This window comes from Hermetia illucens, chromosome 1, assembly GCF_905115235.1.
Source record: "Hermetia illucens chromosome 1, iHerIll2.2.curated.20191125, whole genome shotgun sequence".
NCBI classification, from domain to species: domain Eukaryota; kingdom Metazoa; phylum Arthropoda; class Insecta; order Diptera; family Stratiomyidae; genus Hermetia; species Hermetia illucens.
In genome coordinates, this window is record NC_051849.1 from 5,541,749 (window position 1) to 5,557,217 (window position 15,469).

The 15,469-nt window shown below is 44.6% G+C and overlaps 1 protein-coding gene across 1 annotated transcript; it reads right to left on the bottom strand.

The window, feature by feature from the left end:
* Positions 1–12,569: 12,569 nt before the first annotated feature.
* On the bottom strand, positions 12,570–14,687 carry LOC119659124 (larval cuticle protein LCP-22-like). The gene is made up of 4 exons (XM_038067051.1): positions 14,528–14,687; positions 14,041–14,193; positions 13,382–13,625; positions 12,570–13,197 (listed from the first exon to the last, which is right to left on the bottom strand). The coding sequence occupies exons 1-4, from the start codon at positions 14,534–14,536 to the stop codon at positions 12,725–12,727; spliced, it is 879 nt and encodes a 292-aa protein (XP_037922979.1). The 5' UTR covers positions 14,537–14,687; the 3' UTR covers positions 12,570–12,724.
* Positions 14,688–15,469: the final 782 nt, after the last annotated feature.

Below are 15,469 nucleotides of genomic sequence, written 5' to 3' on the forward strand. Positions count from 1 at the left end.
TTTATGGCGAGGGATTATGGCCAAATTACCATTTAGTGCATCATAAATCCTCAAACGCCTATTCTGAGGCTCTCTCAAAAAATGCATTCTATCTCCACCTCCACGTGATGATTGCTGACAGTTTTTCTTGAAGAAAAACTGAAGACGCCACGGAACAACAGGACAAACAGTGCCAACTAGTCTTCCAGCACGGGATAACAACAGTACCCAGAAGACTATCTGCCATGAACCCATAAAAAGAGCCCCCGAGTTAAGTGTCGCAATATAGGTCTGATGTCTACAGGCGGTCATGCATAGAGTTTGAAACATTCTGCAGAATGGAAGGGTACAATAGAAAAAGGATGCCCAATTGGAGGCAATGAAACAAACCGACGAAGTCTGTCCCAAAACTTGCATAAAATGACAAACGACAACGAACTGCGGATTATCAAACTAGCATTGTCATAAGAAATGGCTATTGAAGATAATTGCATTGTGGACGTTGCGTAAGAACAAATCCCAAAGAAATCTGAGCTCCTTCATATGGGACTACTTTGCACAAATTGATCAGGTATCAATTGAACGTCACCACCTTTAATATAGGCTCGTTGGCTTGATCTTCCAGACTCATGTTACTACACCACTTTCATTCCACTCTTGCAATCAGATGTCCAAATCCTCGTATGACGGGTGCAGCTGCCTTCGAGGAGCGTCCACCCTAATGGGGACTTGCGAGCATGCCTCGAAGTCCCCGGAGGTTTGACCTTCGTTGTCGTGTGTTGTAAAGGCGGAGTCGGGTGCATTTTCGAAACCGCGTGCCTGAGTAGGGACACCATTTAACCCTGCTCTGATATCCAGCACAGGATTGGCGCAATGTCGCAGATTCTCCCCGTCTACCATATCCGCGGGCAGGCCATAAATTCTTCTCAGCAAGCTGTGCGAAGCCTGAGGTGGACGAAAAACAAGGACCGCGACCACGACGATCATCGCAAGCCACTAAAGCGGTCTTAAGTGTCCGGTGCCAACGTTCCAGCATCCCATTGGACTGCGGATGGTATGCGGTAGTCCTGTGGCGTTCGAAACCGAAGAGCTTGCCTAACTCCTAGAAAAGAGTAGACTCAAAATGCATTTTCTGGACTGTGATGATTACGGCTGGTACACCAAACAGCGGGATCCATTTTCGACAGAGGGCCTCGGCAGATGATTGTATAGTAATGTCAGAGGTATTTCTTCAGGCCACCGCATAAACGTGTTGATGATTGTGCGGCAATACGTATATCCGTGCGTGTCTCGCAAAGGGCCAATAATTTCGGGATGGATGATGTGGAGGCGCTCAGCGGACCGACGTAATACGCCTTCTTCTTCTTATTCTTCAGTCTTTGTCCCGTTCACAAGCGGGGTCGGTTCGTCGTGATCGGTTTTGCCATTTGGCTCTATCTGGGTGACCTCGGGGTTTTTAAATCCCCATCCAGCGTATCACGCCATCGTTGTTTCGGTCTGGCTTTTGGTCGTTTACCATCGACTTCAATGTTCAGATCAATCTTGGCAAGTGAATTCTCATTAGTACGAATCGCATGACCATACCATCGAAGACGCCCCTCTCGTAACTTTTCCACGATCGGTGGAACCCCATAACGATCGCGGATATCCTCATTTTGAATGTGACCAGAACGTGTGACGACACTAGTCCAACGGAAAATCTTCATCTCCATTACCGCAAGCCGTCGTTCATTGTCTTTTTTAGTCGGCCAACACTCAGAACCATAGAGAGCGACATGACGGACGACAATGCGGTAAATTTTAGGTTTGAGACGTTCGTTGATACTTCTATCATAAAGAATACCAGTTGTGGAACGCCACTTCACCCAGGTTGCGTTAATGCGACCGGGGTAATACGTCTACTTCCTTTTTACGTGCTTATTGATCTTATACTTTTGGCACGCGATGCACTATCTGGCCCAAGAATCTGCGGCCTTATTCATGGACGGTCAGAAGAATTTTCCAGTAACTAACCGGTTCGTCGTCTTGATGCCTGGCTGTGCAAGATCGTGTACTGCGTGTGAAACTCGGCCGGTATAAATGGCCTAAGTCTCTGTCCGAGATCTCGCAGAATAAGTAGGAATTCGAGCCGAAGATAGGAAACTGCTTGAACTTGTGTTTGGAGTTAGTCCTCAGTCTCTGTATCTCTGCGTCGTCCTTCTGCGAAGGGGAGATTGCCATATGATCGACCACGGCAGGGACTGTAACTTTCGAGATTCGTGACAAAGCGTCCGCAACGAGGTAGACTTTTCCAGACACGTGTTCGATATCGGATATGAACTGACTGAAGAAGCTCAGATGCCTAAGCTGTCGAGGAGACGCTTTGTCGTGCTTCTTTTTAAGCGCCAACGCGGTCCGCGAACACAGTGAGCAGCCTGCCCTCAGAGGTGAATCGGAAGTATTTTATGGAGAGATACTCGGCGAATAGCTCACGATCGTAGGGACTGTAGTTGCGTTGAGTTGTCAGGTTTGGTTCATCCATTGGTGAAGAGTTGTCTCTGAGGCATCGACTATCGACGATCATCAACTAGCTGTTGTTTGACGGTTTTAAACGCCCGAGCGGCCTCTGTAGACCATGTAACCTTGCGAAAGTCTTTTATTTGAGTCCAGCGTTAAGGATCGCTTGATGATGTGCAACTTTAGGCAGGAAACGGCGGTAGAAATATAGAATACCCAACCGTCGCAGATCCTTGACCGTGGTTGGCAGGAGAAAATTTTTGATCGCTTCAAACTTATCTGTTTTGGTTCAATTCTGTCAGGAGTGATCATGTGGGCGAGCAATTTTAGCTGTTGTTGCAGGAATTTACACTTTTTAACATTTAAAGCAAGACCGTCCTCGAGGAGATGTTGAAAAATGCACTCAAAATGGCTTAAATGCTCAGGATTCGGAAGAAGAGGCTTGTTGGCAGCCAACCATGTAAATCCATCCAGAGCCATGATTGAGGAAAGTATGCCAGTTTGTCAAGCAATGCGCGAAATTATGGATGAGTGGGCTAGGGTATGGGTCAGGAACTGTCTGAGTATTTAGGAACCTGTAATCTCCGCAAGGACTCCATTTGCCGTTTGGTTTAGGGACCAAATGGAGTGGAGATAACCAACAGCTATTGGAAGGTTTACATATACGCTGCTTCGTAAGATCTTCGAACTCTTTCGTTGCAACCGCCAGCTTTTATGGTGATAGAGAGATTTAAGAAGATAGGCGAGCCGGTAGTGTTGATGTGGTTCTGCACATCGTGCTTAACCGGCTGGGAGAAATTACTTTTAGTAGTGATGTTGCGGTATTTTCTGAGAAGTGCTTGAATGCGAAGGTCGGACATTTTCCCGAAAGCAATAGATAGAGTGTCGTTTCCGGTGGAAATCTTCCCCGAGAGCGTCAACGAGGAGTCTATTAGGGTTTTATTCTTTAGATCCCCGGTAGCCTATAGCGACACAGAAAGTCTGGGCTTAAATTGGGGGTGCTGTTTTCCGCCAGAACGAATCGCCACTTCTCTGCTCTGGGAGCAGCGTCACCGAAGCGGTTTGCAGATATTAACGCCTATTTTTAATAAATTCACAAAACACAATACGACTATGAAATATTACCAACGTAAATTCGCCATAGAAGTCGTTCCGTGCAATCCTAGACTAATGTCCATCTGCGTGTAGGAGTTTGCGGTAGTTAGTCGCAATTTTTGGGGCATGAGTGTATATGGACAAGGCCCGTGCCGACCAGAAAGCAGTGTCTACTCAGGAGGTCAAAAATTGCAAGGCGACGTGGTACTACGCTTCAGCCGCACCCGAGGCTAGCGAGCCTAGGTTTTTTGGTTGAAAGTGCTCACGCCAGTACATTTAGTTGCTTTATCTCCAAATTTACGGTGGTACCAGTAAGGTGTCGAACCGGAACGCCCATTTCGGGCAGAAGACCCCCACCTTGACTGCGATTTAGATCTACCTCCCGAACGCAACGTTTTCAGAGTAACTGTCAGTTTTGAAACTGTGGTCGCCAGTGAAGTCCTCACTTTATTTATTTTTATTTCCAGTGTGTCCCTGGATACTTACACCTCGTGTATTTTGTCGGCGCTGGCAAGCAGCACTTCCAGCGACCCCGAGTCCGGACAGGCCAAGCAGGGACGGGTAGTCTCCGGGAACCGTTGCAAATAGAGGGACTTCAAAAGCTCTGAGCCGACCTTATTCCCGCCCAGCTGCCTCATTTCACGAAGCAGCTGGCTGGGAGTACGGTCGCCCGGTTCATTGAGCAAGTGATGCAGCTTCCCTTCCTCATTCACTGACAGCTGGCGCATGAGCTGCTCCCTTAACCAGCAGTCCACCAACACGTCCGTGATTACTCCAATGGTCTCCTCGTCGAGACCGATAAGGACGTGATTAAAACGCGTGGCATCTGTTGTGACGCCTGCTAGCGCAAATTGCGCCTCTAATTGGCAGAATTACGCCGCCGGATTGCGCTACCAAAAAGGAGGCACCTTGACTGCGACCGCTGGTACGAAGGGGTCGCGCATTCCGTAGGTTTGTCTTCCTTTGACATGTCAGCCATCGACCGAAGCGGAACAAACCGGAAAAGAGTTAACTCACGCCCCATCGACGGAGCAGAACTACCGCAGCACACGGAAAAAGACTCAGTGGAGATCGGGGCGAAAACCTTCCACAAAAAAGACGCCACGACAACTCTTGCTGCGCCCTTATTTTTATTGTTTTTTTTTTATTTTTTTAAAGCCAATTATATACACAAAATATTTGACTTAATTTCTAATATTGCGTTGAAATTGTCGGCTGCTGGAAAGACGAATGACCTGCTGCAAAGGTGACTGAGAACGATGAACTTGATGCCAACCCTGCAAAGTGTTCTGTTGTTGGATGATTGGTAGTGAATGTTTCCCGTTTTATCTTGGGCTAGGAGCTTGATGCATGCGCTCAAAGGAAGTACTTGATGGTTTCTCTCTTTTCTCCGCTGTTTCAACAATGTGAATTGCAGGATATGCCGAATCTGTTGCATGATTGGGTATAGGCCAGTGCCCTATGTAGACCGCCGTAAATTTGTATGCATTTGCACTCATTTGGCAAATCATCCATAACTTGGTACAGGTTGTAAGTCTTCGCTATCTTGGGTTCGACTTCCAAGTAGATCCTTGCAAGTAGATTTAATTTTAGCAAATAAGTACCTATTTTGTGGGTTACTTACCCCCAGCATCAGTGCTTCAGCTAACAGTTGACCATGCTTGACCGGAGACCCCATTTTCTTGCAAATGTCCTGCAAGCTTAGAAGGTCATATAGGCCCGCAGTTCTATGTTGAGCCCCCAATTTGGCTTGGGATCTAGGATTATACCCAGATATTGTACATTGGAGGAAAAAACCAATCTTTGTTCGTTTAGCTACAACAGGTGGAATTTGGGTTCCCTTGAAAGTAAGTCTGCATCTTGCGGCCCACAAACAACGCTCCTTCCATGATGACACTTATAATAGAGGGAAACATCCCTGAATTGGTGGCGAAGTTGTCGTCATAAGCCGCCACCTTCACACCGCTCCTGGGTAATATCGCGGTTCGCAGCAATTCCTATGTCCTCATTCATGAAAGGTCTCATCTCTTCCACTTAACACCTTCACTGGTTTGCAGTGTCAGTTTCGCTTACGTTTGCGTCTTCTCTTTCTGCCACCTGTTTCGTAAATGGTAGAGGAAAAGGCACTATCAGGTAGGGATTTAGTATTTAGTTCCTTCGCCAGTCTGAACCCCCATATGGAGGTTTCGTCACTGCATGCACTACCTTCCGCGCGGCTGTGTGAGTCGCAGATCATCATTGTTCTTCGCTCTCAAAATAAAGATGACGTTTCACAGCTTCCTGCTATGATTGAATTTCAATCTATCTAGGAAAAGCTCAAAAATCTTGCGTTGACTGTCCCCTTTAGACCCGTTTGGTCCAATTCAAATACCAAGCTAAAGCCCTCCACGTTTATAGATTTGTCCTTGGTGGTTTTCATGAATTTTACCCTGCAGTGTCTAAAAGTCCATGCGCGGGTTCTGTTCGTCCAACATGCGTATAATGTCCCCTGCCTTATCCTCCGAGGGTCAGGTACCAACATCCGATATGTACTATCCTGCGCAACTCAGACCGCCAGAACTCAAAGCTGGGATTATATGTTGGGGCCACTCTAAGGCAACGTCATCCGGGTACTATAAGTGGAGAGGCCGATTGCAAAGACCTTGATTGTTAAATCTTAGCTTCGCTCCAGGCTCCAGCATTTTTCCATGGACATTCCCGGAGGATGGTATACTGTTGTCCCTCTGACATTTTGCCATAATTGAAGGAAACTCCAACGCAGCAGTCAAAGTCTTCGTGTCCGCATTCCTGTGGGAGGGACCAGCTTTGTTGAGATTTCTATCGCTGGCTTGATCATCTCCTGGCACACCGGTCCTAATCTCTATGCGACACATCGATGTTAGCCTTGGTGCGCAGCACAATAAAGCGTTGGCTACCACAGATGTGTTTTGCGCGCATTACCGCTGATGGAAGATTCTGGTGCATACAGGGTGGATCCGGGAGGGATTACCAGTTTATACCCACCTTTCGCCTGAAGACTACACGTCCTTTCGTCCGATTTCTCTGGATGTTACCGCACCTAGTGGTACAGCCACGTCCATGTCCTCATTCGTAAGGGGCTTCATCTTCATTCGCAGTGCCTTCTTCTGCTGCCGACTTGGGGCCTTTTCAGGTTCACGGTGCCCGGACCACTTGGATTGATTTCCACATGCCGGCGTTAAACCAGTGGCGTCGACGTCACCAGCTTCCCTTTCTTCCCCTCCTCCCGGAAAGGGCAAAGGAGAAATTTCTGACAAGCGGGATTCAGCCTGTAGTCCCGCCTCCTTAGTGGCCGGAGTTCCCTTCTGCCCAGCATTCCTCTTCCTTTTGCGGTTAGATTTGGGTTATAGTACCGCGGACAAGCCGACCGAAGTCGGATTTCCAGTTTCTTCAAAGTTGAGAGCTGCCGTACTTTCCTCTCCGGCTAGCTTTGCGGTAGGCACTAAATGCAAGCCTGCCAGTGAGTCGGAAAGCATGCCTTATACAGATTTATCAATAAGGAGGTATGAATGTGGTGAGACCTCCAAAGTCCGCGCCTCGGTGGCGACATGATTGCCTATGGTCGGGATGGTCTGCTTGTCTTGGCTCTGGAACAATTTCATGTCCAGGAAAATTTAAACTAACCCTATCGTCGAGACGCTGCTAGGTAACAGAACCGGACAGCGGACTGGTACATCGGAGACTAAGAAGATTCGGGAACAAACGGGCTATCGGTTCTACTACGACTTGCAACCGTCACGTCACAAGTGCTGTCTCCTAAGTCCAATGGCATTGGAATCTGAAGTCACAGATGCGTTGATTTTAAAGTGAACATTGTAAATTTTAAATGTAGATGCACAGCTTCCTTCTGAAGATATCTAAAAAAATGTGAAGAATTTGCGATCTCTCTACTTGTGTTCTTGGATTCGCAAAAGCCTACGAACGTCGCAGACGTCTAACGGGCGATTTTAGAGAACAATATGGCAGGATTAATAAAAGCCTGACCTAACCTAACTTCTAAAGATTTTAGGGGCAAACTGGTCTGGCGGAGGACGAAACGAAGTAACATCTGGCGCCCGTCCTCTCTGCACTGAAAAAGGTGCTAATAGGATCGCATGGCTAATGGGGAGTTTGGTCTTTAGTATGTGTACTCTCAATATCTTGGGAACCTTTAGATTCAAGGAAGATCCTCACTCTTGCGGGCGGGTTATCCATGGTGGAATACTCTTGGGGCCATATCATGGATTCCAATTTAAAAATCAACAAACTGACGAAGATGAAGAAGAGATGCATCATCGGAGTACGAAGTGCTGGCATTCAATCAGGAATCATTAGCCTTCAAGGGCACTACAGTCGGTGTTAGCAGTAGTACCGCCATTCTGTAACTAATAACAGAGATCTCCGCTAGGCAGCAGATAGCCTCATGAATACCAACCACCGAAATCATAACCCGAAACCGCTAAATTTTGGGGGAGAATGCCGACCACCAGAAACCAACACAGGAAATTAGGCAAACTGGAGTCCTGTCCAGTACAAGTAGGGCATATATGCATACTCTGAACAAGATTGTGAAGAATAAGGATGCTGGTAGAATCAGAAAGCGCGGTGTAAAGGATCTCGCTGAATACTAGACGATCGTAAAAGAATTAAAAAATACCCTTAGGAAGTTAGAAGGGGGCGAAGCCCAGCAGTACATATTTCTGTTTTTATTCCGCACTCGCGGGTGTTTAGAATTCGGGGCCACAGCTTTGGAATCGATTTGGCTCAAGAGTTTGTCCGTGGGTACATCCTTGGATTTCTGGAACTCCAACATAAGGTCTCTTTTCTGGAATTGTCTAATGTGGTTGACATTATCTCCCAACTGGCGAGTTGAGGGTCTGCCTTCACTCTCCTGTGAATGTTAGCGTATGACCCTTGAATTTTTTTGGAAATTGCTTCCATCTTATCTTGGCAAGTGAATTCTCGTTCGCTCGAATTGCTCCATGATGTTTCTTACCAGCGCAATAAAGGTAACTTTCGCTGCCTATTGGGTATTCGCAGTCATTCAGTGCAGACCATAACTTTATTCCCCTTCTGCTCCTTCATGTTTGGTTTTATTTTTGTTAGATTTGGTTTCGCCGAACATCCCCCTTTCATCTCGATGGGACACGTCTGCTAAGACGTTTGGCAACTCCACACAGGATTGAGTACTGCTTTTCCCTTTATGAATGTGAACCTCAAATGACTTTCTTATCTATCTTCGTTCAAAAAGTCCTCTCTCCTTCCAAATAAGAAGTGCAGTGCTGCTGAAGTTTTGGAATAATTTGGTGTCTAGGAAAACCTAACCTAACTCCATCACCTGGCTGCTCCTAGATAACAGAGAAGGGAAACGAGCTGAAGCACCCCCCCCCCCATTATTTTTGGTATTTCTGAATTGGTTATTAAGAAGTTTGGATGGACCGTCGGCTCTACTATGGGCTTGGAGCCATCACGTTATAATTGTCCGCCCCTAAGTTCAGTGGCATAGCGCGATGTTAAGACCAATATATCTGCTCAATAAATTCTAATATAAATATGAAGTGATCCAACCCATTAGAATATCTAATAGGAGCGGAACTACAAATTCTGAATTTAAGTAAATGAGCCCACTTTCTTCAATGCGATCAGGTGAAAAGCTATCGAAATAGCGGTGGGAACTCCAGACAAAACGACGCTTATTGGAAAATTACAGGTATAGAATGATATCACGGTCTGAGGTCACAGATGTGTTGATGCCAAATTTCATACGGACAGCCTCCTTCTGAAGATATCTCAAAAAATGTGAAGAATCTCTTTCTGTCATCATCATCATCAACGGCGCAACAACCAGTATCCGGTCTAGGCCTGCCTTAATAAGGAACTCCAGACATCCCGGTTTGCGCCGAGGTCCACCAATTCGATATCCCTAAAAGCTGTCTGGCGTCCTGGCCCACTCCACCCTCCATCTTAGGCAGGTTCTGCCTCGTCTTTTTTTTCTACCATAGATATTGCCCCATCCATACGGATTAAGTGACCCCCCCACCGTAACCTATTGAGTCGGATTTTATCCACAACCGGACGGTCATGGTATCGCTCATAGATTTCGTCATTGTGTAGGCTACGGAATCGTCCATCCTCATGTAGCGGACCAGGATTCTTCTCTCGAACGCGGCCAAGAGTACGCAATTTTTCTTGCTAAGAACCCAAGTTTCCGAGGAATACATGAGGACTGGCAAGATCATAGTCTTGTACAGTAAGAGCTTTGACCCTATGGTGAGACGTTTCGAGCAGGACAGTCTTTGCAAGCTGAAATAGGCTCTGTTGGCTGACAACAACCGTGCACGGATTTCATCATCGTAACTGTTATCGGTTGTGATTTCCGACCCTAGATAGGAAAAATTGTCAACGGTCTCAAAGTTGTATTCTCCTATCCTTTTTCTTCTTCGTGTTTGACCAGTGCGGTGTGATGTCGTTGGTTGATTCGTCTTCGGTGCTGACGTTACCATCATATATTTTGCCTTACCTTCATTGATATGCAGCCCAAGATCCCGCGCCAATTGTCGCCTGCTCGATCTGGATGAAGGCAGTTTGTACGTCTCGCGTGGTTCTTCCCATGATGTCGATTCCGTCAGCATAGGCCAATAGTTGTGTGGACTTGAAGAGGATCGTACCTCTTGCATTTACCTCAGCATCACGGATCACTTTCTCGAGGACCAGGTCAAAGAGGACGCATGATAGGGCATCCCCTTGTCGTAGACCGTTGTTTATGTCGAATGGTCTTGAGAGTGATCCTGCTGCTTTTATCTGGCCTCGCACATTGGTCAGGGTCACCCTAGTTAGTCTTATCAATTTCGTCGGGATACCGAATTCTCTCATGGCCGTGTACAGTTTTACCCTGGCTATGCTATCATAGGCGGCTTTAAAGTCGATGAACAGATGGTGCCACGGTTGTCCATATTCTAGCAGTTTTTTCATCGCTTGCCGCAGAGACAAAATCTGATCTGTTGCTGATTTGCCTGGAGTGAAGCCTCTTTGGTATGGGCCAATGATGTTCTGGGCGTATGGGGCTATCCGGCCTAGGAAGACAGTGGGGAATATCTTATAGATGGTACTCAGCAACGTAATACCTCTATAATTGCTGCACTGTGTGATATCTCCCTTTTTATATATGAGACAGATAATGCCTTGTTGCCAATCGTCAGGCATTGATTCGCTGTCCCATACCTTGAGCACAAGTTGATGAACCACTTGGTGTAACTGGTCGCCTCCATATTCAACCAATTCGGCTGTAATTCCATCAGCTCCTGGCGACTTATGATTTTTTAGCCGAAGAATTGTGCGGACTGTTTCTCCTAATCTTGGTGGTGGCAGTATTTGTCCGTCGTCTTCAGTTGGCGGTACCTCCAATTCGCCGATGTTCTGATTGTTCAATAGCTCATCAAAGTACTCAACCCATCGCTCTAATATGTCCATTCTGTCGGAAATCAGATTTCCCTCTTTGTCTCGGCAGGATGAGCATCGAGGTGTATAAGGCTTCATCCTGCTGACTTGTTGGTAAAACTTCCACCTTCTGTGCCTGGTGCGGTTGCTCCCTGTACTTTTCTAGTTCATAGACTTGTTGGTTCTCCCAGGCTTCCTTTTTCCGTCTGTGAAGTCGCTTCTCCGCTCGATGGAGTTCGTGATAAGTCTCTGCGCGTGTCCGCGTTCTTTGCGAATGCAACATTACTCGGTATGCGGCATTCTTCCGTTCCGTTGCTAGTTTACATTCATCGTCAAACCAGTCGTTCGGACTCCTTTTGCGGCTGGGGCCAAGTATCCTTGTGGCAGTATAAATGATCACGTTCTTCAGGTGGTTGTGAAGATCATTGGTTGATGCTTCATCTCCAGGACCTCTGTTGACTGCGATTATTGCGGTATCCATTTGCCTCTTATAGGTGTCGCGGAGGGCTCTGTTATGGATGGCTTCAGTGTTCACTCTCGACTGATTGTCAGAGGGGATTCTAGGTTGTATTGTTATTTGAGCTCGGATAACCATGCCAACGAGATAGTGATCCGAGTCTATATTGGCCCCCCTATATGCTCTGACATTCATCAAGGCTGAGAGGTGGCGGCATTCGATTAACACGTGGTCAATTTGGTTGAAAGTGGTCTCGTCTGGAGAGGCCCATGTATGTTTGTGGACCGCTTTCCGCGCAAATCAGATAGGTTCAGCAGGCATTTCCCAGGTTTTATGCCCCATCGTGGGTACCAATTCACGTTTCGCCCTAGGACCTATACTACCCTTTGGCCAGCCAGATGTGTGTAAAGTGGACGTTGTGAATTTGAAATGTAGATCAGTCTCCTTCTGACGATATCTCAAAAAATGTGAAGAATTTGCGCTCTCTCTTTGCTTGCGTTCTTGGATTCGCAAAAGCCTACGAACGTCGCAGGCGTCTAATGGGTGATTTTAGGGAACAATATAATGGGGTCAATAAAAGGTATGACCTAACCTAATCTCCAAAGATTGGAGTCCCGTTTTTATCGGAACCAGTTTCATATTGGCTTTAAAGTTTAAAGAAATTTACGTAGACTCCCAGGGCAGAGGTGAAGCAGCACCTGATGAGTTGCCTCTGCCCTGGACGAAACCGTCAGTCAACTTTTTTGAATTAGTTGGGTGTTTAACCAAAAAAAGGAGTCCGTCGACTAGAAGAGAGGAAGCATGTTGCTTCCCAAGTGGTCTGGCCCGTCATCAAGAGGGTGCAGACTTAGGACTCCCAGCACCCTAAACAAAATAATTTTGTCTGGAAAAAAATTCTTTAACCAAAAACCAAACTTGTCTCTTTTTGTCGGTCCTGATTCACCAGTTTTTTGAGCGTGTTCTGTAATTTTTTTTAAGAAGGATTTTGAATAGTCTGTAATATTCTTTCTTTGGTCCCCATGGTTTTTGTTGGTGTTAGAACAATGTGAAAGCTTCGTTCGAAGACTCCAAACTTGCCACAAACTGGTGGAATTTATATCAAAATAATATTTTATTACACATGAAACTTATTAAATTTTATGGTTATGGTTATACATAAGACAATACTTCCCATGGCTTCTAATCTGTACACTAAATAATGAACACGGAATACAAAAAAATCGTAAGATATGGATTAACTCCTCCAAAGATACCTCTGCAGCTCTATTTTTTAAACCGTCCAAATTTATTATATCCAAACTGCGTGGGAATCTGGTTAGGACGATTCAATAAGGGTTGTGTCAGTTGCTGTTGTTGGCCTTGGGGTTGTTGTTGAGGTTGCTGTTGTTGATTTTGCTGCTGTTGTTGGCGGAACTGTTGTTGATTCTGTTGCTGAGGTTGCTGTTGAAATTGCCTGTTTGGTTGTCTTAAGGAAGATTGTCCAAAAGTTTGGCGTTGGGGTTGGAGTTGTGGAGTTTGGTATTGTTGTGGCTGTTGTGACTGGAAAGGTGGTAAACCCAGTTGATCTAAACGTTGCTGTTGCTGGAATTGCTGCTGTTGGTTGTAAGACGGAAAATTGTTTTGGTTTTGATTGTATGGCTGGAGTGGTTGGACACGTGCAATGTAGTCTAGAGATTTAGCTATGGCTTCGGGAATGGGTGGTGGTGTCGGTAGATGAGCTCCTTCAGCTCGGAATCCTAGAAGAAACAAGGGGTGGCATTAGTGAAGAGGAGTTAATATTCACGGAGTAAATGGTGTGCTTATAAGAATTCTGAGAGGTTATCTATGAAGATGAGCTCGCGTTTTGCGAAAGATATTTCAATTAATTTTAGAAGAAATTCGATTTAGAAAGAACAGTAAAATTAGAGCAATCAAAACCACCATTTTCATCAGCGATGTAATTTACGCGGATTGGGGTTCCCTCCGGTGAAGTATACGAATACGATCCTTGCACAACCTGGGCTTCGAGATCCTTCTGTCCAGCATTCTTCAAGTAACCTTGCGCTTGAGCTGTTGTTCCGTCTCCTGATGAGTATCCATAAGCGAAGCTTCCATCAAAAGATACATCATTTTGATAGGATGTTATTGGTACGTAATTTTGTGGAGAATATGGCCGGTAAATATTCTAAAAAAAATAAAAGAGAGATCATTCTGGTTTGATGGTTGAATGTGTTTTCTATATAAGCCATTCGCGGTTGGTCTCATTAATTCTTAATTTGTTGATAAATATATGCATATGTATATCAAGCTGTTGCAATTTTATTAAGATAGAATAATTTATTCAATTCATATGAAAATGATCTCCCATTTTAATTAGATGAAATTCCAAGTTTTCTATTCCCCGGTCTAAACTAATCAGCCGAAACTCAAAATATACGAGAGCAAGAATCAGGTTACTGGCTTAAATCTTTCGTTTTATCACTGGATTCAAATAAGTTCGGATGATATAATTTAACGTTGCCAGTTTAATCTCAATTTAAAATGCAACTAATGTGGCGATCTTTTTTGTAGGAATTCAAAATCAATGGAGCATAACAAACCTGAGGTAGTATCGGCGGCTGATACACTGGTTGAGTGTTGAACCGTGGGAAAGGCGGTTGGATTCGATTGAACGGATTTTGATTGAAGACGGTAGCTTGTTGTGGTGCGCAAACACATTCGTATATGGCTGCAGCTATTATTAATAGTTGCCACTGTTTAATATCGAATTATTATTAATATTTTGTCATGTGATTTGTTTTATTGGATAGTCAAATTGCAAAAGCGCTCCACATGGACCAAAAATGCAATTTGGGATCAAGTAGGGTAAAAAAGTAAATTAAGGATATTATTTAGAGTAATTTAACGAATTAAACTGTTTAATTTGCTCCAGTTTGAGGAAACGAAAACAATATCCTTATAATTCGATATTTAATTTCGCAAACTTTATTCTGTCTCATTATTTTGGGTTAGAATCCAGAAATAACACCGAAATCAAATTGAATTTTTTTTAATAACTGCCTTATGTGGAGTAACATAAAATATTACCAAAAGCATCTTTTTGAAAACTCTATTCTGATTTCAGCCAAATTTAATAAGAATTGAGTCTAAAACAAACACTTCAAATATACGAGAACCACACACACGCACGCGTACACAAGATATGGATCAATCTTAGATACTCTAAGTGCAGGGTATAAGATGATGATTCGACTGCAACTAATCTTGGAATAATTGCAAGCCCTAGTATTTATACACCCTGACTTTAGATATGGCATTGTAACTACTGCAAAAATTGTTCTCAAGCACACGATGCCTTTAGACATGTTTACTACTCGCACTTAATTTTTCCAGCTGAACCCACTTTGAGGTTGAGGTTTCCTTCGCATAGATTTTCCAAATCTTTTTTTGCTTTTACATTCGGGAAAAATATCTGCATTTTTTCCGTGAAAATCGAATGTGCGATGGTGTAATTGTGAAGAGATAGACAAGTGGAGGCGGTTATGCAAAAAAGAGTAAGCTTGAGTTGATAAATTATTTTCTTTTGTGGAAATGTGTTTGCGATGTCAGAATTCCTTGGAGTATCTTGAAGTCAAGTGGAAAAACATGGAATATGCTTGCCTTATTTGAGTTTATTCTTCATTCGTTCGTTAGTGACGAAGGACCTGTTGATTAGCGTGAGAGAGTTTTGGGGAAATATTAGAAAATAGGGCAATTTTAAGCCTTTTGTGCACATGGTGACTTGCAAGTGCTCTAGATATTTGTGCAGTGCAATCTCAATTTTGAATTACTTTCATAAACTTGAAGTGACATTGGAGGTAGCTCGCTATCCGAAAATCGCTCGTTTTTCCTAAAACTAACTTTAAATGTCGTTCTATATCCAATGCTTTCACAACTACCCTTGAGAATTATTATGCCAATATCCCTTGTTAAGTGGTAATGAGACCGATCTTCAAGAAAGTATGCTTCAAAGAAGCTAAAATTGAGATC